Consider the following 26837-nt stretch of genomic DNA (forward strand, 5'->3'; position numbering starts at 1 on the left):
ATCATTTGTCCTGAAGTTTTAATGCTGTTGAGCTCTCATGTCCGTGGGGAGTAGATGCTGGAGATCTGTTTAAAATAACTGGCAAACTGGCAATGGATGGCTTAGAAATCCTGTCCCTGTCCCCCTGAAAGACTGGGGGGGTAAGCCTTGAGTCAGGGTTCAGGTGGTGCTTTTCAGGGAAAGGTTGTATGTAGTGACTTATGTTGGATTCCTTCTCTTTAATCTGTGAGGAATTTGATTTATGCCAGCAGCAGTTCTTTGTGAAATAATGATAGTGAGTTTGTGAACCAGAAGAGAGGGGGGCCCGACCAGCGAGGTGACTTTAAGGGAATGTTACTTTCCCATATTTAGGAAGTTACAAAGGATACAAACAAGTGTTCTCTTTAGCTCCTTGGGCTGGGTTTGTCTGCAGTCTTTTTTCCCCTAAGAGCAGCATCCTCTCAAGCACTGTTCACAAGCCTGTAACTCCAAGCAGTCACTGAGACGTGTGTTTAAAAGTCTACGCATGACCAACTGCAGCAAGGCAGGCAACAGTGGAGCACCCTTATGGATCCTTTATCTTGTATCTGTAGGAGGGTCCTGAATCATGACTTGGGAGCTTCAGGTTGTTGATCTGAGCTCTGGTGATTTAATCTGTTACCATTGAATCTGTGAAAACCCCTTTAGGGCTGTGTTGATTTGGCACAGCCTGGTTTTTTGGTAATGGGGAGGCACAGGGGTAGCTTCTGTGAGAAGCTGCTGGAAGCTCCCACCATGTCTGACAGAGCCAACTCTGATGGCTCTGAGGATGGACATGCTGCTGGCCCAGTTAAAGAGGTTGGTAATGCCTCTGGAACGACATACTTCAGAAGATCAAAATGGCACGCGTGCAGTTTTTTCCTGAGGAGCGGGGAGGTGCCGTGGCCGCCGGCGTGGCCTGTGGTGAGCCGTGCCTGCCCGGCTGCCCAGCCTGCTGTGCTGTGGGCACATGGGCAGGGCCAGTGCCAGTGGCTGCCCCTTCCCCGTGCCCCATGTGAGGACAGGTGTTGAGCAGCGCCAGCGCCGTGGCAGGCACTGCCCGCGCCGTGGTGGTGGGGCCATGTGGCTGATGGTGAGAACGTGGTGGGCGACTCCCCTGTGCAGAACCTGGATGAAGTCATCCCCTTGGTGCTGTGCCATCTGCAGGAATCTCTAAATTAGTGGAACTTGTTGGCAATGGTAGCTACGGGCAGCAGTTTTTCTTCTAGTCAGAGGAGAGGAGGAAGTGAGGACATGTGAGGGAAAACAACATGATGGCACCAAGGTCTGTCGAAAAAGAGGGGGAGGAGGTGCTCCAAGTGCCAGAGCCGAGATTCCTCTACAGACCATGGTGAGGACTGTGGTAAAACAAACTGTCCCCTTGTAAGGCATGAAGTCCACGGAGGATGCAGAAATTCACTCTCAGCCCATGGGAGAAGTGCTCCCCCGGAGAGGGTGGATGCTGGAGAAAGCTGTGATCCAGTGGGAGACCCAAATAAAGAGAGAAGGCCCTTACATCCAAACTAGAGCAGCCTAGCCTTAAAGACTGCACCCTGTGGACAAGTGACCCACACTGCAATAGTTTTGGGAAGACTGTTTGCCCGTGGGAGGGACCCCATGGCATAGCAGAGGAAAGACTCCCTGCCCCGAGTGAACAGAAGATCTTGAGTGATGAACTGACCAACACCCCCATGCCTTTTCTCTGTGTGCTGTCGGTGGAAGGAGGGCGGAGCTGGGGGGAAAAATTATGTTTTGAAGGCTTATTTTACTTCTCATTTTCCTCCTCTGACTCTGCTAATAATAAATTTACTTTATACCTTTAAATTTGAACCTGTTTTGCCTTTAGAATATTTTCTTCTAGTCCTTATTTCAACTCATGAGCCCTTCATTCATTTTTTTCCCCTGCTCTCCTCAGCTGTAGCAGAAAAAAGTAAGCAAACAACTTTCATGGGTCCTTGGCATTTGGCCAATGTCAAACCATGATGGAGGAAAGGATTGGTAATACTTGTAAACATACCACCTTTTTGCTGAGTGAAATATATCTAGTATTTCTTAAAAAGAGTATTGCATGTGTGTAAAATACTGGGTTTCACCCATAACTGAATGATAACTGCTAAGGTGTGTGAATGTGGACTGTAGAGGGCTGTGCTTAAAGTAAAACCCAGCCTTGCTGCAGAACTGTGAGCATAAAGACAAATAGCTCATGAAATCCTCAGTTCATTCCAGTTACTGAGAAAATGCTTTAAATCTATTTTCCAGTTTGTATTTAATTTTAGTTACCTGTGGATGTGGGGATGTCTAGAAGTGTTTTGTCATGGAGACAGGAGACATGGGGTTTTAAACTGCTGGTTTTACACCTTGTGTGCTCATTACATTCTGGAAACTTAATGTGGAAGCCTGGTGTGGACAATTCCCAGCTTTGCTGGTGCATGTTCAGCAGGGCTGGTTTGGGGGGTTTGGAGGCCAGGTGGCCAAGGCTGCCCCAGCCTTGCAGTGTGGACCAGCCTGGCGGAGCTCCCCTGACTCTGGGGTAAATTACACTGGGCACACCTTGGTTTTTATTTCCCAGACATATTTTTGGAACACCTTACTGCTCGCTTTTCTAGTAGGTGTATTCAACAGCTTCTGTTATGCACTTTGCCACCGAACCAATAATGAAATTCCAGAATGGTTTGGGTTGAGAGGGATCTTAAAGCCCATCCTGTCCCACCTCCTGCCATGGGCAGGGACACCTTCAACGAGACCAGGTTGCTCTAAGTTCCATCCAGTCTGGCCTTGGAGACTTCCAGGAGTGGGAGTGTTAGGAATTCTAGGTGTTGGGCCTGGGGAGCAGGGCTGGAATATCCTTTTCTGTGTGTCCTTTTCCCCGACCATTACATTTTGATGTTTTCTGGCTATAACACACACCCAGGCTTCTCACATGGTGTTCTCTATGCAAAACTAATGAAAATTTGCTAGAAGATTCCCCAGGCTTTTTCTCTACTGTTTCCCTGTGGTGCTTCGTAGGTTTATTATATCTTAAAATGTTTAGATTATACCTATAAGGAAAGCAATTAACAAAAATCTATGCATCAGTGGATTATAATGGGAGAAAATTAGATTTGTCTTTCATGTTCTTTTTTTTCTGTTTCAGAAAAAGTGTAATCTCCTTAATGTTCAAAACAGCCATTTTATTGTCATTTAACTATGTGCTGTGTTAAAAAGCTTTCAGTGGTGTTGAAAAAAAATCACATAAGCTGTACTTGGAGAAAATACAGAACTTACCTTTTAACAGAAAGCATTTATGTCCAGTTTTTAACAAAATAAGTGTTTTTTCATGAAAAGATTAGGATAAAAATGCATTCTGTGCTTTGTTTGTGTATTTTTCTGAGTGTTGGCCAGACTTGATCCTTACCTTGGAACATCAGAGGATGAGCTAAAGCTTGGAGGTGCACTGGTTTTCATTGGGGGTTTGGAGCAGGAGCAGCATTTCTTGCTTGGCAACATTTGTGTTATGTAACGTAAGATCTACATTTCTATGCATTATCCCCTTCTCCAATGTTTAAACAAAAAAATAACCCCCCGGGAACAGCAGAACGATCCTTTCCTGAGGATCTCAGTGATCTCGTCCTTCTCGATGCAGAGTGAATGTCAGCATGAGAGAGAGACACTGAGTGACAGTTTCCATGAATATTACTCAAGCCTCATAAAACAGAATATTCATGTGTTTATAGCACTGGAATGGAGGAGAATTTGCAGATACAGAGCTGTGACTGACCAAATAAATGCCCTGCGGGACAAATAAGACTATCCCTGAACAATGAGAAATTTCACCTGTTTTGGAACTTCCTGCATGTTGCCTTTCTGTCCTGCTGGCTGTTCCTCTGTGTTGAGGCAGCACCTTCTGTGAAGGACAAACTCCACACCTCATCTATTTGGGGTGTTCCATCTACTTGTGTTTAGAAGGAATTGGTGCTTCAGGGCTGAGCACAGATCACAGGCTCTTCCAGAGGGTTCTGAACATGCCTATCCATGCTGCTGGGTTTTCCCTGGGCTTTTCTGAGCTCCTTTTCTGTGTAGCTCCAGGCTTCCCAAGGCTGCGAGAGTCACATCCAGGTATCAGCAGAGTGTTCCAAGTCACTCCTGAGCTTCCAGTGTAGCTCCATCATGGCTTTCATATATTTACCTCCCAAAAGCCCCGATACCTTTACACAGCTGGAAAAAGCCTTGTATAAAGGTGAGTTCCCAATTTGAGGTGACCTGTGTGATGCTGCTTGACACACAAGCTTTAAAACCAGGGTTATACCAAGAATTTCCTTATTTCCTCTCCCAGTCTGCCCTGTGGTGCAGAACTGTCTGGATTTTATGAGATTGAGCTGATCCTTCTATTGCTTCTCCTGTGTCTCCCACTTTGACAGTACCGTGTGTTGTCTCCCTTCAGCAGTCCCAGCTGATTTAACTGGATTTCTTTCCCTTCTTCAGCTTTCAAACTTGCTGCAGAGCAGGGGAGAGACACTCACCTGTGTTGTGCTTGGAGAAGGAATGCTTTTCCTAGCCGTATTTCCAGAGCCAAGAAAATAGATCTTTGTTAGCATAACAGTGTGTCCCATGTCTGGATAAATGGCCTGGGAGAGGAAATCCTGTACTTTGTCAAGTGGTGTCAAGGTGGCAATGCTTGTGTCAAGACCTCTGGATAATTGATTTACCTTTGGCTGCATTTTGTTAGCATTTCATTTGCCCATCAAAGCTGTGGGCATAAAATGTTGATTTAGGGGCAGTAAAAGGACAGTGTTAAAAACCAAGCGGTGTTCCTCAGCTTTTTCCAACCTCTCTCCATAGGTTTAAAAATTGCAACACTTCCTTGAAAAGACTTGCTTTTTTAATTGTTGCAGGGTTAAGTAGTTTCTTAGAAAGCAGCGCTTGGGAAAGGAGATACAGGACATTTTGTGATAATGAAGGAGTGAAAGAATGGAAAGAAGAATATTGATAAGAGGTTGTGTAAGGGCTGAAGTAAAAGCAGGACAATGAAGGATGTGAGTGGGAAAGTGGGGTGATAAGGTGGAGAGCAGGAAACAAAGGATGAGAACTTGAAAAAGAGAAAGCAGTTGAGTAAGAACCTGATGAAGTAAAGCAGTGGAGAGGGATGTGAAGAGCAGGGCAAAGTGAAAGTTGGATGTCAGGTTTTGGGGCATTTAATATGGCTTAAAACACACTTAAGCAGAGGAGGAACGATTCTGAAAATGTTTTCTAATAATATGAGAACAAGGCAGAGGTCATGAGGGGTCATTTAAAGATACCTTCCTGTTCAGTAGTGTTTGTGCAGAATCCAGCTTCAGTCAAATGAAGCTTCCTGCAAGATTCACAGGCTCACCGTCTGGGATGTGTGCCCTGACTCCCTCATCAGTCCCAAATCACTGATCTCTGAGGAAATAGTGCACATTCTTTAAGGGTTAATGTGGAGAACTTGGCATGACACTGAGTGCAAGCTCTGAGAGGTTACACAGGCAGCCTTGGGAATGTTTGAGTAATCACTGCTCTTCTGACTTTCAACTCCCTGCTTTTTACAGGGAGAACATCAGCAATATCCTTTACCAGATGAGATGCTTGCATGCTGAGTGTGGAGAAAGAAGGTTTAACTGCCTTCTAATCTAACATGATTAGAAAGAATAGAACTGAGAGATTGTACAGATGGAGGTACTTAAACCACATTCTCTACAAACTTTAATGTCTGAACAGGCAAAACTATATCCCTGTTTCAGAGAGGGTCAGTCAGAGTGAAAGGAGAATGATGGCTGTTATAAGAGCAGGCAGTGACACAGAAGACAGAAATTGTCCTCTCCTTCTCTCCTTGCAACTGTCTTGGGGGATATTTTAAATAAAAGCTTTCATCCAGGAGGAGACTGAGGTGAAATAGAGGGAGAATTATTGCTAGAGTTATTACAGTATATTCCTGTGAGTCAAATCATGATTGCCTAATATAAAACCAGAGCAGCTCATTGCCAGCTTTACACCTGGGGAAAAAGCAAACTGGAGTCCTTTGTAGGACTGTGTATTTAAACGCAGTGTATTTAGCACCTGACAGCTACACCAGAGATGCTTAATGGAATTCCCAGCTCTTCCACGTGGGAAGCTCCCTGCTGTGCAGGTGTGGAGTCAGGTCACTCCTGTTGCAGAGGAGAGACTGCAATCCCATGGGACACCTTCCTACAGCCTAAAGGCGCACTGCTCTGGTGGTCTGGACTGTCCACGGTGCTCACAACTGACACATGTTTTTCAGTTCATATGACAGAAGAGAGGATCAGCTTGTACTTAAAGAGCAGTTGGGCTGAAAAGGGTCTTGGAGAAATGTGGAACAATGCTCAGAAAGGAGAGGGATGGACAGAGGGGGGAAGCATTTGAAATTTTTCAACTCCTGTGCAGTTTCCTCTGGTTATAGATACATGGATGCTCAAATCACTTGCAGGATGTTCTTCATGTGTCCTTGCTAGTGCAGAGCTCTTGCTCTGGAGAAGAGGCTACTCCGTGAGTTGCTTCTTTTGGTTGCCAGGTGCTGTTACCTGGGGCAGCTGTGACTGGGGGCCCTGAAATGTGTCTGTGCTGCTACCATTTGGTCTATTCCCCCACTGCTCAGACTTGGTTGCTTTCCATCACATTCAGTCTCAAACTGTGGCTCTCCCTTGTGGGCCCCTATTATCATCCAGCTTTAATGAACAGAGTTTCTCTCTTGGCCATGAATTTTAAGGGTGGCAGAGCTCTTCACAGCAGTGTCAGGACTCAAACACTTCTTTCCCCTGAGCTGCCTCTGCTCCTCCCTGCTGCTGAACCTGCTCTTGTTTTCTCCAAGGTTGGAGAAACCCAGACCTTGTGTGTGATAATTACTATACATTCTTCCCTCTCTCACATCTCTGCTCTCTATCCCTCGGGAGTTTTTCTTGTCCTTGTAGCTTATCTTGCACTTTCTCAAGGTTCAGTGAGACAGGTTTTCAAATCTTAAGCCAGGTGGAAACAAGTCCAAGGAATGAGCTGCTCCTGAGCAGCTGTGACACTGATGATTTGTTTCTCCATAGTGAACTTGTGAAAATGTAAATTTTTAACAAAGGTTGCTGTTTACTTTGCACTACGGAGTTCTCTTTTGCCATGTCTAAGACACTTTTGAGGGGAATACCTCTGAGTGCCTGCTCATTCCCTGAGGGCAGGTGCTGAGGGATTATGGACAGTGCTGAACAGAGCAGGTGGATCACACACAGAGACACACCTTGGGCACAGTACCACAGGACAAGCACAAACTTATCCTGATCAGCAGCTTGCTCAGACTGTTTGGGGGAGGAAGAAAAGCAGTGCAGGAATGCTGCAATTACTCATCTAGTTAAATGTCTGCTCCACAAGGCTGGTTTCCCTTTACCCTGGAATAAGTTGCAGGGAGTATCTGTTTCTTCTTCTGGCAGGGATTCCACCAGTGAAGATTGTGGTTCATGACTTAAAAACACGTGCTGTGTGTGCCATGCAGGACTTGGAGCCAGGTAGGGACTCCTTAGCTTCCTTTTTGTGTGCTGTGTCTGGGCTGAAGTCTGAGTATGCTGTTGGAGCTTGACACTTGTGCATTTTATAATGCAAACTCATAAGAAAGGATCTGAGTTTTCAGTGTGGGCTTGCCTGTGGAGTGTCAGGCTTTGCAGCATTAGGGTTGTGCAGGAGTGCTGCAGAATGTGCCGGTGTCTTTGCACAGGTACAGCACCTGATGGCTCAGCTTGGCTCAGGTTTAGGAGGGGGAGGTGGGACTTTCAGTTCCATGCGTTTGCTAGGCATCTCTAGCAATGGCTGTGCTGCTGAGTGATCCTTTCACAGACCGTGTTGTAGCAAAACCTGCATTTGACACCTTTAAACACAAGCCTTGGTTGGGAGCCGAAGATGTCCCACATTATGTACCCAGTGTGAGTAGAGTTTGGTCTCCACATCACCCTTTTGCTCTGAGGTTTGCAGGGCTAGGTTTTCACTGAAATCCTGAATGTTTCTTCTCTCCTTCCCTTGATAAACATGTACACTCTGCAGTTTATGAAATGAGTAACACACCTGCAGCAGATTGGTTGGGCATCACAAACCCGAGGTCTATCCCAAGGAATTCAGCAGGGCAGAGGTCTGGAGATGCAATAACTGTCCTGGAGGTGCAATAACGCATAGCTGGGTAAATGGCCCTTAAGATGATTAACTGGGAGGTGTGCAGCAGTGGCAGTACACTTGTGTTTAAAGTGGAGCCTTGGGCGTAGCTCTTGTCCAGCAGAGTGTGCAGCAATGTCCCTCTGGACAGGGACTGGGAGGTGCCTGCTCAGCACTTCTGCCTTCATGTGGGAGCATGGCTGCAAACAGCCTTTCAGAGGCTCATCCAGCCCTAGCTGTGCCTGAGGAGCCTCTGATGTGGGCACAGCTTGAAAGGCTTTTACATATGTTTTGTCAGTCAAAAGTGCAGCCTAGTTTTCTCTTTCTTGTGCTGTGATTCACCAAGTCCTTCTGGTATAAAACCACCATTTTTCATATAAAATTACATTAAACAGGCCCTGAACAACTGCACTCTGTGGCTAGGAGAGGCAAATATCCTGTCATAATCCTCAGGAGAGAGCAGTTTGTGACCCATATCATTAATTAGCGGTGAGATAGTTCTCAGCTTGAGCTAGCAGCAAGGTTTTGTTTTAAATATTTTAGTTTCTTGGTTCCAGCCATCCAGTTGGTCTTTGTTTCCTGAACTTGCTTCAGTGCATATTGAGCAGCACCTCAGCTAAAATTGTGGTTGTAAAATACCCTACAAAGAATGGTGGTACTTCAAATAATTTACTCAAACATTTGTATATCTTAACATTGAACTGTTTTCACATTAAATTAATTTACTTCTGGAAACAAAAGCGATCCTACAGTGTCTTCTGCATACACTATTAATGACAATCCATTTTTAATGTAATGAAAAATTATGCAAGGAGCAAGGGAGGAAGGCTTGCAGCATCCTTGGTCTTTCTCTGCCTAGATAACCTCAAGCAATCAAAGAGGTTATATTTAAAATCCTCTCTTGGTTGGCATTTTTATCTTCTTAAATGGAACAGTGTTTAAACTCAGAGAAACGATCAAAGGTGGAAAGAAAGTACTGGCAGAGGTGAGAAGTGGTAAAGAATTGTATAATCCTGTTCCTTAAGTGGTTGACAGAAATTTCTGTTAGGAGAGAATAGACTGAAATACGACTTGCTGTTGCAGCTTCCCAAAATTTATTTACGTGGTAGAAAGCTGAATTATTATGTAATCAAATTATCCATGTTAGTTCTATCAACCTGAAGTTAAACAAATTGGTCATGGGTTCAGCCGTGTCATAGAGCAGCTTTCCAGGTTGGAGATTGTTTTGAATTTGACTCTGAGGCACCTGGTGTTACTCCAAGGATTAAGACATAAAATGTTTCCAAGCCAATTCCTATTTTAACAGCAAATTAGAGCTTGCAGTTAGTGATACCTCTCTGCTCTGCTCTCCTAATTGAAAAAACAGCAACAAACCCCCATTTGAGTCACTTGTTATTGTGATAATTCAAGCCGTAACTAGAGGGAAAGCAAAGCTGACTGGAGAGAGATCTTGTCTGCATTGGAAAAATGATCCATTACTGTCAAAACTTACCTCCAGCAGAAAGAACCCAGCCCATGTACAGGAAACTTGTGAGGTTACATCAAATCATAGCAGTTTTGAGCCTGGTTGTCTAAGAGATCTTAAAAGACCTTTTTAAATGTGACACTTGGACATGCACAGTGGTGTTTCTAATAACTGGTGAATTCTAGTTAGCTGTGAAACAAAATCCTTATTACTGTTTATCTGTACAGTCCCAAGCCCTGGCCTTGGAAAAAGGCTGTGCTGCACTGAAAAATGTACAGATAAAGAGCAAGAGAGGCTCTGGCCATGGTGAGTTTGTAGCTAAAGCGCAGGAGAACAGGTAGCTCTAGATGAGGAGAGAGGAGCTGGCAGGAGGAGCTGGAGGTGGGATCTCAGCATGGAAACTCAAAGCAGCAGGAGGGCACAATCCTCTGCCATGCCCCCAACGCCTGGTTGTGTAGGGAGTGCATGTGCTCAGTCTCTCTGCACTGAAATGCACCCTCTCTCTGCTTGCCATAAGTTCCAGATAGTTGGAAGAGTCTCATGGAGCTGTAGTGAATACATTTCCCTAATTTTTCCCCACAGCTATTTCTACTCCTCTAAGCAGGGTAGTAGACCTTAAGCTGTAGCAGATGCTGTGTGGACAGTGTCTGTTGTGCTTTTATGCTTTATCACTTTCTGAAGTGACAGCTCTGGTTTTGCTTTGGTTCTGTTTCATTCAACTTGGATTGAACACTGTTCACCAGGAACTTTGGAACTGGGTTTTAGTCTCACTCCTTTAAGCAGAGGTTTATCTTCTATCTGTGGTCACCTTAGGGTGCAGTATTTTATTGTGGCACACCTGGGTGGAAAATTTCCACAGAGTTTCCTACCTTGTGTTCTGATTCTGTTGGTGCTTTGGGGCTGTGGACCACTGGGGACCTCTGCCCTGACTCTGTCCCCATCACTTCATGCAAATCCTTCACTTCTCAGTGTGCTTCGGTTTTCTCCTGTCTTGGAATTTGAATTAACTTCCCCACTCAAGTTGGAGAAGTCAAGCCCACCAGCTGAGGTATAAAATCCCTGGGAAGAATCCACCCAGTATCCCTTGGTGTCTGTCACTCGGAGCTGCAGGTGAGGTGTCCAGGGGCAGGAAGTACCTTTAAACAGCTGCTGCAGCCCAGCAGCCACTGATGCAAAAAAGGAACAGCTTTTTTTCCTCAATGGACATGTTGTTTCCTATTAAGTTCTTCTGTCTTTAGGTTGTCCCATTCCTGCATGTCTGTTTTGGTGAAACAAAGAAAAATTAGCATTGGGAAAGAGGGATTTGGGAAGGATGATTAAGCTTTCTAGGCACAGAACGGGTATAACCTGTTTGACTTTGCTCAGCTTTGCCAAGCTTGAATCTTCCCTGTCTCCTGTAAGTGCTGAGCTCATGCTTGGCCTGGCTGTGTCCTTAGGCATCAGGGCTGATGAACGGTGTTAAAGTCACTCAGTTATACAGCATTTAGCAAGCAATGCTGATCCAACCATTACAGACTAAAAAATAACGTTATACACTCTGTTCTGTGTAATTAGGGGTTGTGCAGCCTCTTCTGTTGAATTTTAAACAAAAAGGTGTTGTTTTGGAAATCTTTTTGTCTTTCTGAACTTGGTGTTTTGCTGAGTCCAAAAAGCATACAGAATTTAACACCACACCCCCCCCCCCCCCCCCCCCCAAATCTTCATGTACACTGATAACCCTCAGCATCCTACTGAGTTGAAAGGAGCTATGTGCAAAACCTTTAGATTCCACATGGAGCTTCCATGAGCTGTGGTCAGACAATAGCCAGTATTGCTACAAATTCTAGCTTGTACCTTTGAGCTTCTGGCAGGAATAGAAGAATAGCAGTGAAAACAATACAGAAATTCCTGGGCTGTTTCACAGAAGTGAGAAGAGCTCTGCATTCTGTACTGATACAGAAAGATTAAAATGACTTGATGAAGGTCACGCAACAAGCTGATGGCCAAGCCAGGACTGAGGGTCATCCATCATCCAAGCTTCCCTCTTATTTGCTAGACCTCAGTGCTTTGGATGGAGAGCTCATCATCCTCACTGCTGCACTGGTGGTCTGGTGAAGGATTTCAGTCTTTTAATGGGATTTGAAAGTTGGGTTGTAATAATTATTTCTCATTTCTGGTTTGGTGTATGAACTAGAAATTGTAATAGCAGTTTTACACAGCTCCTTTTCAAACTGGCTGCATAAACAGAGAAATAAATTAAGGCTTACAAGTCTCCTCTGGGAATGCAGTAAATATTACCCTGTTTTCCAAAAGGAGGAAGCAGAACAGCAAACACATTAATATGATATATCCAAGGTTAACCACTTGGCAGAACTGGGAATAACTCTTGCTTGTACGGTCCTTACTGATCACTTGTTTAAGTGTTAGTTAGGGGTTGGACCATGCAGAGCAGGTGAAAACATCCCTGCGTGTATCCGAGGGACGAGGATGAAGGTGATCAGGACAAGAGATGCCTTTTTCTCCTGCAGCCGGGAAAGGGTTACAGCTGAAATGCCTGTAGCAGCCTCAGGAAAACATGAATCGGTGCTGCTGAGGGAGGGCAGGATGGGAGCCCAGACCCGCGAGCTGCCTTGTGCTTTTCCATTATAAACACCCCTTTTTGGGGGGGTTAAACCCGGGGCTCCGGAGCATCGCGGCACGGCCGGCGCGGGAGCAGCCCCTGCCCCAGCCGCTGCCCCTTCCTAACCCCGGCAGCTCCATCCCGCTGCTGCCGCGGCCCCCGTGCGTGCTGTGTGTGCTCTGCCCTGTGCTGTGTGTGCCCTGCTCTGTGCTGTGTGTGCTCTGCTCTGTGCTGTGGGTGCTCTGCCCTGTGCTGTGGGTGCTCTGCCCTGTGCTGTGGGTGCTCTGCCCTGTGCTGTGGGTGCTCTGCCCTGTGCTGTGTGTGCCCTGCTCTGTGCTGTGTGTGCTCTGCCCTGTGCTGTGGGTGCTCTGCCCTGTGCTGTGGGTGCTCTGCCCTGTGCTGTGTGTGCCCTGCTCTGTGCTGTGGGTGCTCTGCCCTGTGCTGTGGGTGCTCTGCCCTGTGCTGTGGGTGCCCTGCCCTGTGCTGTGTGTGCCCTGCCCTGTGCTGTGGGTGCTCTGCCCTGTGCTGTGGGTGCTCTGTGCTGTGGGTGCTCTCTCTGTGCTGCGTGCTCTGTGCTCGCTGTGCGCCGTACACGCAACATGGAGGGAGGGACCGGCGCCGCCGCCGCCTTCTCCGGCAGCCGCTCGGCCGCGCTCGCCGCGGACGCCGCCGGAGCCGGAGCCGGAGCCGGGAGCGGCCTCGATGGATCGCACAGGTCAGTGCCAGTCATACCCTCAGGACGCTCCTCCGGGACGAGCCTCCCTTCCCCTCCTTTATTTTAACCCTCATCAATGGCGTGCTGAGACCGTGTCTCCGCGGAATGTAATTGTTTCACACTTGGTCAGAGCCGGCGATGCCTAATAAAAATGTAGAGCGGGATTACGGATAGCAAGCGTGGCGTTTCCATCCAGCAAATGCAAGTTCATTTTAATATTTGCTGTATTTTTTAACCCATGTAAATGACTGTGTGTCTTAAGTGGTTGAGCATTTGAATGGAAAAGGTTAATTGCCTGCTTCAGCCACATTACACTGTAGCTCCCACCGGCATGCAGGAAGCAGACAAAGTCTAATTTTGCATCCCATCCTTTTTGTGACAGCAGTCCTTGAGGCATTTTCGGGTAAAGTGTGTAGAATGTGGTTATCGGCATGACAGAAAATGCTTTTTTTCTACTACAAAATGTCCTATATCCTGTGCATAGCAGAGAGGAGCACACAGTGTGTACTTTGTGTGAAAGCAGCAATAGTCAAAAGGGCTCTTTGCTGAGTGTGGTTTTTTTTCCTTTCTAATGGATAAGTACAAACTGTTGATGGGATATGGGTTTAGGAGTAGTAGTTTGGAGGGCCAGGTTATCTTATGTGTGTTAAAATTCTTGTGGAATGAGGCAGTGCTGATTATCTTCAGAGCAAATAATTTCCTTCACCCTGGGCTTGGGTTTGTGCTGTGCCTGATAGGAAGTATGCCTGGTGCTGCTGCAGTTCAATTGGGATGTTCTACTTCAGAGCTGAAAGTGAATAATTATTTACTGCTGAGGTAAAAAGGAGGGAGCTGTGGACCCAGTATCATTTAAAATTTGCTGTTACCACCTACCTGGGTTACAGATCAAGGTGGTTTTACCACACCAGAAGTTATTTATGAACCAAGGTGCCAGAAGCTGGAGATGCAGATTCTTATTTCACTGTTTAACACATTATCAACAAAGTCTCGGTAATTTATGCTGGCTCCTCCTACTTCACAGACACTGCCAGAAACCAAAGGAGAGTAGCTCACATGAATATTGCAAAATTTCTTTGAATTTGTCTGTGTTTTCTTTCTTCCTTGAAATATTTATCCTTAGGAAAGCTGCTGCTGGATATCTGCTCATTGTTTGACTTGGGCACTGTGAGAAAAGTAGTTGGAAAATTTTGGTTCCAGTTACTTGGAAACAAAACTGTATTTAAAAATTAACTGTGTCTAGTGAGCTAATGCTGAAGGCTTTACACTCCCTGGCTTCCTTTGTCATGGAAAAGGCACAAAATGCAATATATTGGCAATATGCTGTTAGGATAGAGCCACAGGCTTACCAGAGGGAATTTTGTAAATAGGAGCTACAGAATTTGTGTTTGGTGTGAATTCCCTTGGGAATGAGAGCTCTGATATTTGTGAGAAGCTGGCACTGTCAGTATATGCAGTATAAGGTTTCTGGCTGAAGACAGTTTAGCAGTGGTTTCATAAAATCTATGCAGTTTTCCTCCAAATTGATCTTGTCATCCAAAAAGTCTGCAGATTAAATGGGTTTTAGTTCTGGCAGTGCCATCCCCTTTTTTTGTCACTTGTGCAGAGAGTCCAGAGTATGACAGAACTAAGGATGAGCTTATTTTGGTTGGCTCCCTGAATGCAGATCTCTTGCTCATGTCCTGCCTTTCAGCACAGAGATAAAATTGGTATTGTTTTTTGGAAGCAAAGCTTGCATTTAACAGGATTATAGGGGTATTTTTAACTTCCTGCTCTCACTCCAGTGCTCCTGATGGATGCTTGGAGTGCGGGGAGTTTGCTGGTTATGGATGTCAAAGTGAATGTGCTGTGCTGATGCAGATTTTCTTGAGGAAAAACGTCCTTTTCTGATTGGCACATCGGAGGGCTGCAGAGTCCTTGTCCTGCCCATAACAGTGGTTTTGGGGCTGGAGGGAAGAGGGGCAGAAAGCAGCAGTGGTGAGCTTGTGCCAGGGCAGTGGTTGGGAGGGCAGGGGCAGAGCCGTGTGTGTTCCAGGGATGGGGAATATCTTCCGAGCCAGGCTGGGGGATTGATGTTCAGAACTGGCGCTCGGCACGGGCAGCCCGGGGTGACTCGGGTGTCACAGCGTGTCCCCTGCTCACGGCTGAGCTGCCTGTCCTCCTGACCTCTGCGTGCCCTCCAGCTCCGGCACACAGCTTTCCCAGGCTCTGGCCCCCCGGGATGCTTTCCGTGGAAAAAAAACCACATTTTTTCTTATGCGAGGAGGGGACAATTTTATCAGTCCGTTAGTGAGCGCATCCTTGGCTCCCCCAGATCTTTTTGCAACAACCAGTGTAACAATGTCCCGTGTGACATATCCTCAGTATTTATATAAAAAATACACAAATAATCATTTAATGCTTTGTCAAGCATTTTGGTTTAATCTTCCTTTGTCTTGAACCGTGTTTCTCCTTATTATTTGATACTTTATGAAAACTTCATGCTCTGGTGTCAGGGACCACAGTTTAATCTTGTGATATTCTGCTTCTGATAATTGTCATTAAAGGGAATTAAATCCTTAGTTTTCACCTATGTTGAAAAAAAGGAATGTTATTCCCAGCTACTATTTAGTTATCAGCCTGAAGAAAAGAGGAAGAAAACCCTACAGAATCCCTGATGAAAAAAAGAAATAAGGTGAGTTTGAAATGGTGGATGTGATGGACAGAAAGCAGGAGAACTGGGATGGGATCTGAGCTTCCCAGTCCTGAGGATAAAGAGCAAAGCACTCAGCTTGTTAGCTGTCGAGCCAGAGCAGGGTAGACTCCAGTGTCTTTTCATGTAAAGAGAAAAAAACAGGCACATGTATACCTTTTCTGTGTTTTTTTGAATATTGGGAATAGTGACAGGATGCAGTGGTCAAATACTGGAATCATTTGCCCAGGGAGGTGGTGGAGTCACCATCCCTGGATGTGTTTAAAAAAAGACTGGATGTGGCACTTGGTGCCATGATCTAGTTGAGGTGTTAGAGCATGGGTTGGACTCGATCTTAAAGGTCTCTTCCAACCTAAAAATTCTGTGAAATTCTGTGAAATTAGTGGCAGGGGCTGAGAAGGAGTGGGCATATTTCTAGAATTCCATCCAGCTCCTTAGGATGGAGTGGTGCAGCTACTCAGCTGCTCGCTGTTGTGCATTTGTTGGAGGAGGTTTTGTGTGCTGTTTCTGGAGCTTGCAAACATGCCTGACTTGGGGATCCAGAAAGAAGCTGAAGGATAACCCTCAGCACCTGGGTGCATTTTGCACTGCCAGCTGCTCCTTTGGCTGGTGGGAAGATCCAGTGTGGTTTAGAGTGGGTATGACAGGAGAAGGAGTCGGGAATTTGTACTTGGTACCTTGCTTTAAGGCACCATTTGTATTCCATCATCTCTTACATCCCATGTTCACTCCTTCTGAAAGTGTGACTGTAGAATTAGTTATCCCAGCACCTCTGGAGACACCTTGGAGGTGATGTAGCACCTGCTTTTCCATCAGTTGCCTCTCCTTACGCAATCCACATCTAATCTAGTTTGCTTCCTCCCCTGGGTAAAACAGCAGTAAAAGTGCAGTACTTGCTAAAAGATCTGTTCCAGTTTTCCTTCAGTCTGGTTCGAGGAGTTTTGTGGTGGCAGAGGCCACCCTTGGCTGCAGTGGCTGTACTGGGCAGAGCCAGGCATGCCCAGGAACAGACTGCATGTGTTGGATCATCTGTGTCAGATTTTACTGCATTTATAAAGGGTTGGGCCTTGTCTCTCCCATCAGCAGGTCCTATGCCTGACTAAACTCCTGAAGCATCCAGAGGTGACACAGCATTGCTGCTCCTTGGGTTACAGACTTACTCCAGGTTCACTCTGAGGCTCCTCAAAGGTCTAAATTCTCCAGTTAATCCATCTTGGGGAAGGACTTCAAACCTGATACTTCCCATAATGTTAAAGACTAGAAAGCCCTTGTTCATTGGCATTGACGAGAGTTTAACTCAGTTCTTTGTTTCTTGCTTCAGGCAGTTCAAGCTGGGGGCAGTTTTAGCTGGGGAAATCCTGGGGCTTTTCTGGAATAATAGATGATGTTTACCTGGACACAGAGCTGATACATGACCAGTGGTGGTGGTTGCTTTCTCCTGGCAGATGGACTTAGTGCAGTGTGCAGCCCTGGTGGGATTTAACCACCCTTGGAAGGGGCAGTTTTGTGGCTGTGACTCTCCCATGGATCACTGGGTGTGTGTCCCTGTTCCAAGTGTGACACTGATGAACACCCGCGGGCTGGGGTTTCTCCCGTTCGTTGTGCATTGTACAGAGATTTTCCTACTCACAGGGCTATTGAATAGTCAAAGATTTCTCAAAATTTTTTCCCCCTGGGTTTATAAATTAGTGCTTCAAACCTTGTTCAGGACTGGAATGTGGCAGATGGGATTTCAGCCCTTAAGGAGTATTTTAACTGTGCAAACTGGCTTGATTCTCTGGCCACTTGTTTTCATTTGTCTATTTCAGAAGGTTTTGTCCTTTTGGAAGTGAAACATAACAAGATACCACACAAACCTTTTCAGAAATAATAAATACAATATTTCCAAGACTTTTCAGTCGACTGTTATCTGTGCGTTTGCTCTTACTGATACTTTAGTGGAATAGCTTTGCTTGCTGTATGAGATAAATGTCATTTGTAAATGAGCATTGTATCTGTTTGCAGTGTCACTGTGCTGGCTTCTGTTTTGGGGGTGTAAATGTGCTGGGCCAGTGCATGCCATGCCTTTTTAAAAACTATTGACTTAAAATATCCAACTATTTTAAGTGTATATGCCTACAGTGGCTCTGTGAAAATCTGTTTGTGTTCTAATAAAGATGTACTAGGAGAAAGCTTTTGACAACCCAAAGTCCATGCAATTGAGAGTCAAAAGGTAAATAAAAAGAGCACTTAACTACTTTGTACATTTTTTTTCACCGTTTCTGAGAAAATTTCATAATTTGGAGTGATGGGAAGAGGGACCAGGACCAGATTTTCATGTTTTCCTTTAGTAGAACTTTGAATGGCATCAGGCACCCAGCAAACCTCTTGCTACAGGTGAAATAAGAGTGAGTTTTGACCTTGGGCATGTGTTGTAACAAATTTGATGCCAGGTGTTGGATACTCAGGCACTGTCCTGTGAGGATAAAGGCAGTGACTCCTCTTGACATACTTTTGCATAAGCAAAATCTACAGCAAAACCAGCTCTTGGTGGTGTCAGCTCAGGGAATAGCCAGAGTGTAGTAGCAGATCTGAGCCTTTTCTGTAGTTAAATTGATCTCATTTGGAGCACTGAGAGGGGAGCAGGCTGGCTGGAGGACTTTCCTAGCCAGAAACAAGGCATGGCTTGTGAAAAATAGAGTAAGAAGAGGAAACCATGCTGATGTGTTCACCTTGCAGGGTCTCATCTGATGCTCAGTGTTGACAGCTTCCTTTAAAGGGACTTTTGCAGCTCTGAGTGGCACCTGGGGAGCTGCTTCTGGGCACACATGAGAACACTTAGATTTTCATGGGTTGGGAATCTCCGTTCGCTATTAGTAGTGGGGGAAACAAGGCCAACACACACCAGATATCAGTTTCAGAGGATGGTCGTTCTTAAATCCTGGTATTTGTGGTTGCAGAGAGCCATTAAATTTGTGCCCAGAAGGTTAACCTAAGCTGTGTTTTTTCATGTACAAAGTAATTTGTTTATTACTGCCACGGTTGCTCATTACTTTTTGCAGGAGCAATATGGTGAGATTAACAAGCCTCTTCCATATCTGATCCTCAAATCCCCCTGGGAAGCTGTGAAAGTTTCAGAGCTCTGCTTCTCCTGTGTGGGGGCTCCTCTGGCAAAGCCCAGAGTTGTTCTTTATGGGACATGTTGGGATGTGGTTGCTGGGATGATGGAGGAGCTGAGCTTCCATCTGCAGCCTTGGAGCCAGCGTGAGTTTGGGAAACAGCAGAGCTGCTGAGGCTGCCAGCTAGGGGTTCATTATTGGAAAGAAAAGACAAACACCCCCTCCTTTTTCCTGCTGGACTCTGGAGAGGGAAGCAAGTTTCCTAGGGAGATAATTACGCTACTGGAAAAACTGCTGTGACAGCTCCCAGTACCACAAATGAAGTTCTTGTGGGGAAAAAGCCATGGTAGACATACCAATTCCTTCCTTTTTCTCTCACAGTTAATGTGGTGTGCAGGCACAGTGTTGTCCTGGAGCACTTAGAACTTCCTTACCTCCTTGCCCTGGCTTTCCTTGCCAGCTTCACCCGAAAAACGTTTGCTGTTTCTAATGAAGTGTGTTATTTTAAAATGACACACTTCATGGTCTGTTTTAGGAATGCAGATGGACATCTGAATTATATTTTACCCTGCTTATAAAAGCATCCATGATTAATTGCCTCTGAGTGCAAAATGGGAAGCTTTTTCTTTAAAACAGAAACAGAATGAAGGAGAACTCTCACAGTTCCTGTGTGTGTGTGTGTGTGTATATATATGTATGTATGTATGTATATAAATATTTATGTATATATATAAGCAGCACAGAATGAACCAAAACTCCAACTAAGTATTGATTCTGAAGCTGTGTTGTGCTCCTGGGCTTTGTTATGCTGTGTTTTTAGCCTTGTTGAGGCGATAACAGTTTTGTCACATACTTTGTGGTAACCTGCCCGAATCTGTGTATTTGATCTCGCTGGACATCTGCCCAGCTTACAGCCCTTTCTGTGCAAAGTCCATGCCTCATTTTAAATTAATTTCCCCCAGTTTCCCACTGGTGTCTCTGCAGTTGACAAAAAGGCTTTTCCTCAGTTCTGGAGTGGTAGAACCTTGGCGGAGATGTTGCTTCTTCCCTTGTGTGCAGGACTGATGACTTGCAGAAATAATACAGCTTTTCTGCACTTGTCAGTTTTAACAAACATTGGAGACACACAATTCACACAAAAACCTTTTCTCCAGCAAGTGTTCCTGGGTTTGAGCACATTCTTCCTTTTCAGTGCTTGACCACTCATGGAACTTCTCAGGAGCAGCTGCTAACAAATCATTCCAGATGCCCTGAATACAGTGTTCTGTTTTGTATGGAGCCTGTTTGTGCTGACCTTTTCCAATCCCTTTTCTTGCTTTTTGGGTTCAGGATCACCTCTTTGCTCATTTAAAATACATATTCAAGACACTTAAATCTCAAAATTCACGGACAAAAAGCAAAACTCCCTTTATTTGTTGTTCTGTTCTTCTCTCCATTTGGGGCTGGTAGACAAAGGGTGATTGGCTGCTGCTGTCACTGTCCCTTTAGAAAGAATGTGGGATTTGCAGGGTCTGCACAGCTGTTGAGTGTGCAGACAACATCAATCCTGGTCTTGTCTTTGCTGCTTATGAATTTCAGGAGAGAACTTTATTTCCCTGAGAATTTGTTGTTCAGTTCAGCACTCAGGTTGGAACCATTGGCAAAGGGAAAATCTGAGCCACTTGGCCACAGGACTCCGTGAAGATAAAGATTTTCCTTCCAGGACTATTGAATTCAGCTCCTTGATTCTGATTTTCCTTATTTCTCGTGTCTCGTTTGGCAGGGGAATGTCAGAGCAAGGACGGTTGCAAACGCTGTGAATCAGTTTCAGCCAGCCGTCGTGCAGGCAGTGAGCAGTGGGATTTGTGCTTGGCTGCGCTGCCACAGGAAGGGCCCGGAGAGCCTCATGGAGCAGAGCCAGGCCTGGGAGCGCTGGGCCCTGCTGGAGCTGGCTGAGGAGCAGCAGGAGCAGGGCTGCCAGCTGCAATGCAGCTGCTGCTGGGGCTGCCTCTGGTGCTGAGCCCTGCCAGCACAGAGCCCTGAGCTCCGTGGGCTGCGGGCACTGAGGGCTCACTGGGGGCTTGGCTTGCGGGGCTGGAGGGAAGGGCTTTAAACCTGCTGCTGTGAAGATGAGTTCTGTGTGGGTTCAGAAAGCCAGGATGGGTTAATTTGCAGCCAGAGGACCCAACAAGGAGTGTATTTGTGCAGAATGAACTGTTCCATGGGTTATCAGTGGCTCTGCTCCCTGTGCTCTCTAGCACCAGTGTGCTTCAGAACAACTCCTACCTCCTGGAGCACAACCCTTTGAGAGAGCCTGGTACCACTTAGGGATTTTACCATGCACTTTTCCTCTGGAGTCTGTGGAGACAGGTTTAATGACACATGAGGAATGCTCTATAATTGCAGATTTCAGTGGCTTTAGAACAATGGTGAAAGTATACCCTGCTGGTTCAGGGAGTGGGAACCTCCTCCTGGGCCTTTGCAGCACTTTCTGCTCCTTTGAGCAGTAGGAAGGGTGTTAAAAATTATGTACTTGGGTGCTAACACCACCTAGCTGTGATGGCAAATTGCTGGACAACATTACTGAAAGGGGAAAAATTCAAGCTGACTTGGTAAACTGTTTCTCAGGTTTTTATTTAACTCTCTTCATGCCTTATAAACTCACCTCCTCACACCCTGTGAACTCTGCTCTTCACGCTTTATAATACCATCATGGTGGAAATTAACATCAGGAAATTCCAGTGTATTTTCAGTTATGTGTTTTCTTTGTGTTCAGTCCTCATATCTGTGTACAGTGGGGTTAATTATCCTAGCAAATAGCACAACCAAGCATCAGAAGAGAAAAAGTATCTGGACTGATATGAAGTAATTGTGTATTTTCTATCCTTCCTTCACAAGTGCTGCATTGGCAGATCTGACTGGCTTTTGGAGCAGCTGGTAGATGAAAGAATGAGATAAAGCTGGGTGAAAGAGAGGGCCTGTCTCAGAGCTGCCATGTAGTGCTGTTAGGAGAATGCAGTACCTTTGAGATGGACTAAAAATTACTAAAATTACGTGTATACACAAGAGTAGAGTGAAAAAGATGAAATGCAGTTGCATATATTGCATCTCCTCCCCTTCCTTCCCCCTTCACCCTTCCCTTTCAAAATGGAAAACAAGTCCATGAGTGGAAGCAGCATGGATTTCTCCTTCACGTACTTGTTTGGTTTTTCTAGTGCAGTTAACTGACCTTTTATAAGTTTGCACTTGCACCTGAAATTTGTTTGATTAGAACATGTTCCTGTCATCTCCCAGGGAGGGTTTTGGCTTTTCCTGTGTCCATGGATGTTGAATTTCCTCTGCCCAGGGCCCGTGGCCACCTCAGGGGGAGAGGAACGAAGGGTCCCTGTGGTCCAGCACTGACTCCGTGCCCTGAGCCTGAGCAGAGGGAGCAAAACACTTCATTTCTGCACCCAAGGACTCATTTTAAAGAAATCCTCACCTTTTGCAGTGACTTGTCATCTGTGGTAAGACTGGCCCCTCCAGCATTTAAAAAATAGCAATCAAGTTTCTGAAAATCGTAAGTCTGACTGTAAAAATTATGCCTTTCAAGGTGTGCTTTGATTATAATTTTATTTGCTCTCCAGTATGAGTTTTTCTGTGCGAGATGGGTCATGTTGTTCACATTTCCTCCACAAGATAATTTAACAATTATACTGAAAACTGAGAATATTTCATCACTGTTAGACTCCATGATTGGAGCTTTGAAAATATGGAATGCTGAGAGACTTGCAGTGAAATGGTGAGAAATTCTAACATTGTTTTCATATGCTTATAATTCAAGGTCATGGCCAGTCCCAAGGACATCTGTACAGGTCTTGTAAGTCCTGGGGGTTGGTCTGGCAGTAAAAATATTTCCCCATTTCTCCTCAGCTCCTTGAAAACTAGCAGCAGGACATTTTTTCTGCACACATATTGTTAATTGTGCACACATTTCTTGGTTTTTTTGAGGGGATTTCAAGTACAGCTTCACACGGATTTGTGAGGTTCTGTGGCAGCATCTCCTGCTCTGTGTAGGGCTTTATAAATATTTGCAGAGGACCAGCAGGTAACCTCATCTTCCCTTCTGCCTGGGTCAAGAGGGAGGTTCAGGTACTGGAAGAGGCACTGGGACAACGTTCCCTGCCTTGTGGAGTTATTCTGTACCTCCCACAGGGAAATGACAGCAACTTGAATCTGTACTTTTTGATTATGTTTGTGTATCCTGTTGAAATAACTGAAGTACCACCTTGACTTTGGAGTGTGTAACATGTTTCACAAACTCCACGGTGACACTGGGAGAAAAGGTACTGCTCTGCCTGATGCAGACTTTGTAAATGAGATGTTGGATCTGATTTCAGCTAACAAGGAATAGACATTGGATATGGCATTGGAAATAGACACCACTGAGATGTAAAACCCTTGCTGCTGCACACACAGGATGTTTAATTAGTACCTGGCCCATTTCTGAATCAGGATGTGCCTCTGCTTAGGGAACATTTTTGACAAATCCCCAGTGGCTCATAAAAGAACAGAAGGTAAGGGTTTTGGCCCATTCTCTCTTGTGCAGACACAGAAGTTTCCTTGGTGCCTGCTAAGCACAAAGCAAAGTCTGGGTGCACAGGAACAGGAAGGCTTATGGGAAATAACCTCAGACTGCTGCTTCCTGGTTGAAAGGAGTTGTGCAGTTCGGGATGAAATGGATGCTGTGGTGTTGGATGGATTTTGGAGGTGTCACCTGCTGAGCTCTCTGTGCTCCAGCCCCTTTGGCTGCCAAGTCATGTGTGGGAAGCTCTGGCCAGAGTGTTGAGATTCCTGCAGTAGCTGGGGCTTTAAAGGTGTTTTATCATCATCCATCAGGTTCTGAAAGTGCTGATCAGCAGTCACCTGTGCAGCACAGGGAGCAAACAGGAAATACTGGTTTGGGAAGAAGCTTTCCTGTGTTCAGCACTGTTAGAGAGGGGGAATATTGAAACAGAAACTGCAGATCTTTCTGGATACTGTTGTTTGCCCACTCTTGATTTTACCTTGCATGTGTATTTCTTAAAAATTGGGATACAGCTCTCTTTGGAGAAATAAGGAATTCAAAGGAAGCCAGCAGCCAATGAGTACATTAGAATATGTCCAGGTGTGTACTCTCAAGGGATGAAATATTTTTGCTTTTGCTTGTGCTATAAATAAAGTATTTATGAGGCTACTAATGCCTTGTCTCTCAAATATCCTTTCCCAAATATTCCCCTTTCCCAGCTATCCTAAAACAATCCCCTAAGTCAGTAAATCAGAGAAACAGCACCCACTGATTGATTTGACACTTTCTGTGCCAACAGAACAGGAAGGAAAATCAAGGACACCAAGGGATACCTTTTGCCACTGTCATGAGCCTCGGAACTTCGTAAAATAATCCTTTTTGCCACTTGAGTGTGCTTACAGAAGTGAATTGACCCTGGCTGGCTCTCTGTGCTGTAATGAGTGTGTGGGACCATATCAGGGGAAAACAGCCATCATATCTGAGAAAGGGGCTGGTTCCCTGTTTTCTGTCACCGTTCCTGCTGTTGCTTTGTGTGCAAAGGGTTGGTGCTGGCTGTTTGTGGGAGCTGGGAAAGTGGGAAGTGTTGGCATGGTGTGAGTGTGGTCTGACAGGAAGCTTCACGTGCAGACATATTTTGTGTGGCAGCAAATCTTCTGTTCTAGCTGTGCACTGGATCTGCTTGCAAGGGAAAATAAAATCATGTTATTTTAGAGAACATATTTAATTATTGCTGCATTTGCAATAAAACAAGTGTGTTGAAAGCTTTAATTATATAATGGGAATACAAAAAGATATCAAGCTCCAGTCAGGAACAGAAAGGTTTGTCTTTTTCACTAACCATGCTCTCTCCTGTGGGTTTTCTGTGACATAAGGGAAGTATTGGATCTGGGTTGTGTTGCCTGTTCAGATACTGCTTGAAAAATAGAGCAGAGCAAGCTTGAAGAGGTCACTTAGATAGCTTAGAGATACTTAAATTGAAGATCCTGGAGTGCCAGGAGAAAGGGGAATGGCTTCCCATTGCCTGAGGGCAGGTTGAATGGGATACTGGGGGGAAATGCTTCCCTGCAAGGGTGTTGAGGCCCTGGCACAGGGTGCCCGGGGAAGTTGTGGCTGCTCCTGGGTCCCTGGGAGTGTCCAAGGCCAGGGGTTGGAGCAGCCTGGGGTAGTGGAAGGTGTCTCTGTCTGTGGCAGGGGTTGGCACTGGGTGGTCTTTAAGTTCCCTCCCAACCCAACCTGTTTTGTGTCTCCATGGTTTATGAAATGTTAGTCCAAATAAGGAAAAAAATATTTTAAAAAAACCCACTCCCAATTCCTGTACAAAGTTTGCAGAGAACATTTCAAGTGAGCTCGTTTGTCTCTGGGAATGAAAAACCTCAGAGGAGAGAAGGAGCTGTGGCTTGGGCTGTCACATGGAATATAGTCTCTCTGTGTGAGCTGCCTGGGAGCAGAGAGGGAGACACTGATCACCGAGTCACATCCCTGTGGGAAGCCACCAGCCCGTTCTGGGGAGAGCAGGGAGAGGAGCCTGCCACAGGAATGAACTTTCCCGTGACCTGAGAGGGACTTGGCTTCTGGATCAGTCAGATTTCTAACGCCCACCTCATGGCTTGGGGAAATCCCAGTCCTCTTTGGCAAGGAGATTTAGGGATCAGGCTCCTTTTTGTTGCACTGGACTTTTCCCTGCCCTGATGACAAGAGGAACTGTCTTTTCCGAGCGTTCTGACAGTGGGGGGGTAATGTGGCAGCAAGGAGCAGGTGCTTCTCCAGGATGGTTCCTTGCCTGTTCCATGGCCTCTGTAAGCCACATCTCACCAGGAGTCTTTGGAAGTGCTGCTGTCAGGCTGTCCTATTCATTGAGGCTGCATTATATCTTGTAATTTTACTCCTTTGTTCACTATATTTTTACCCATTCTCTCACAGCCTTGTCTTTTTGCCGAGTTACTCATTACGCACTAAAAAGTCTCTGTTGCAGGTGTCAGTTCTAAAATGATCCTGGTTACTGAGAGAGGGGGTAAGAGGCTAGCAGAGCACTGTTTAGTGCCCTTTTCCTGGGCTCTGAGATTAATGTGTGCTGCTTTCAGCAAGATCTCATTGCTTTGGGAAGGGGAATAGCCCAGTCGCTTCATTATCCTGCTGCTCTGCACAAGTGCCAGCGGAACAGAAATGCTTTCATTTTCCAGACGACCCTTTGGGTGCTTGAGACAAATGCTTTCAAAAGCTGCTCCACACTTTCTTTTTTTGTTGTTTTTTTTTTCTTTGTCAGAGTGACAAAGCTGTAAATCCCTTCATCATTTGCTCTAGCACATCACACCTGCGACCTTTTTGAATGCCTTCAAAATAATGGACAGTGTGCTTTCACTGGTAGGTACTTAACCAAATCATTTGTCTATTTATTTGTTTTCCCAAGAGGGTATTTTATTACTGACAGCATGAGTCAGGACAATTGAAGGTTGCACTGAAATATTGCAGCCTCTACTGTGATGCAACTGGAATGGAGTGTTACCTTAGTCATACTGAAAATAAACAATTCATGTACCTTATGCTTCCTTAGCCCTTCCCAGCTACTCCTTCCCCCAAAGCACAGTGTTTTGGGAGCTCCTGGGAGGGGGAATGTTGTTCTCAGTGTTTGTGTGTAAAGAGATTGTCAGCTTGGGTTAAAAAAGTGTCCATGGTCATGTTTTATGGAGAGAAGGCTTTTATGGAGGACAGACAGCAGCTGGCACTCTTGGGTTTTAATCCAGACTTCACTGACTAAGGCAATGCTGAGTCTTCTTGTGCATTATTTACACCATTTTTAAAGAAGGAATAACAAAAATAGCTGTTTTATGGGAACACTTTGACTTAATTGTGAAGAACTTCATGGCTCAAGTAGAAAAACTAATTCAGGGAAATTTTTTATTTTATTCCTGTTGGTCTTTTGAAAGAGGGTTGAAAGGTGGGTTGTGTTTTCAGCAGGATTGTCCTTGTTCATCCCAACCCCTCAAGTCCCCTGAGCTGTGCCTGAGGGCCTGAGGAGCTGGATGTTGACACAGGTGTCAGGAGGATGTTGCAGATGTTGTGATTGTCCTCATGCTGGCTTCCTGGTTTTAAATGTAACTGGTTTTGATACACCAGG

At 45.4% G+C, this 26837-nt stretch overlaps 1 protein-coding gene across 7 annotated transcripts in view; it reads left to right on the forward strand.

Moving 5' to 3' along the window:
* The window catches only part of ARHGAP32 (Rho GTPase activating protein 32), a 238164-nt gene that overhangs the window by 49530 nt on the left and 161797 nt on the right, over positions 1-26837 (forward strand). For 2 of the 7 annotated variants that reach the window (XM_038161659.1, XM_038161661.1), the window contains exon 1: positions 12739-12909. The exons of 3 other annotated variants lie outside the window; for them this stretch is intronic. In XM_038161659.1, the coding sequence (XP_038017587.1) occupies positions 12794-12909 (116 nt within the window). In that variant the 5' untranslated portion in view covers positions 12739-12793. Of the gene's footprint in view, positions 1-12737; positions 12910-22065; positions 26084-26837 lie in introns of those variants that run through there. 2 more of the 7 variants (XM_038161674.1, XM_038161665.1) reach the window with 2 other exon arrangements.

Source organism: Motacilla alba, chromosome 24, assembly GCF_015832195.1.
Source record: "Motacilla alba alba isolate MOTALB_02 chromosome 24, Motacilla_alba_V1.0_pri, whole genome shotgun sequence".
NCBI lineage: Eukaryota > Metazoa > Chordata > Aves > Passeriformes > Motacillidae > Motacilla > Motacilla alba.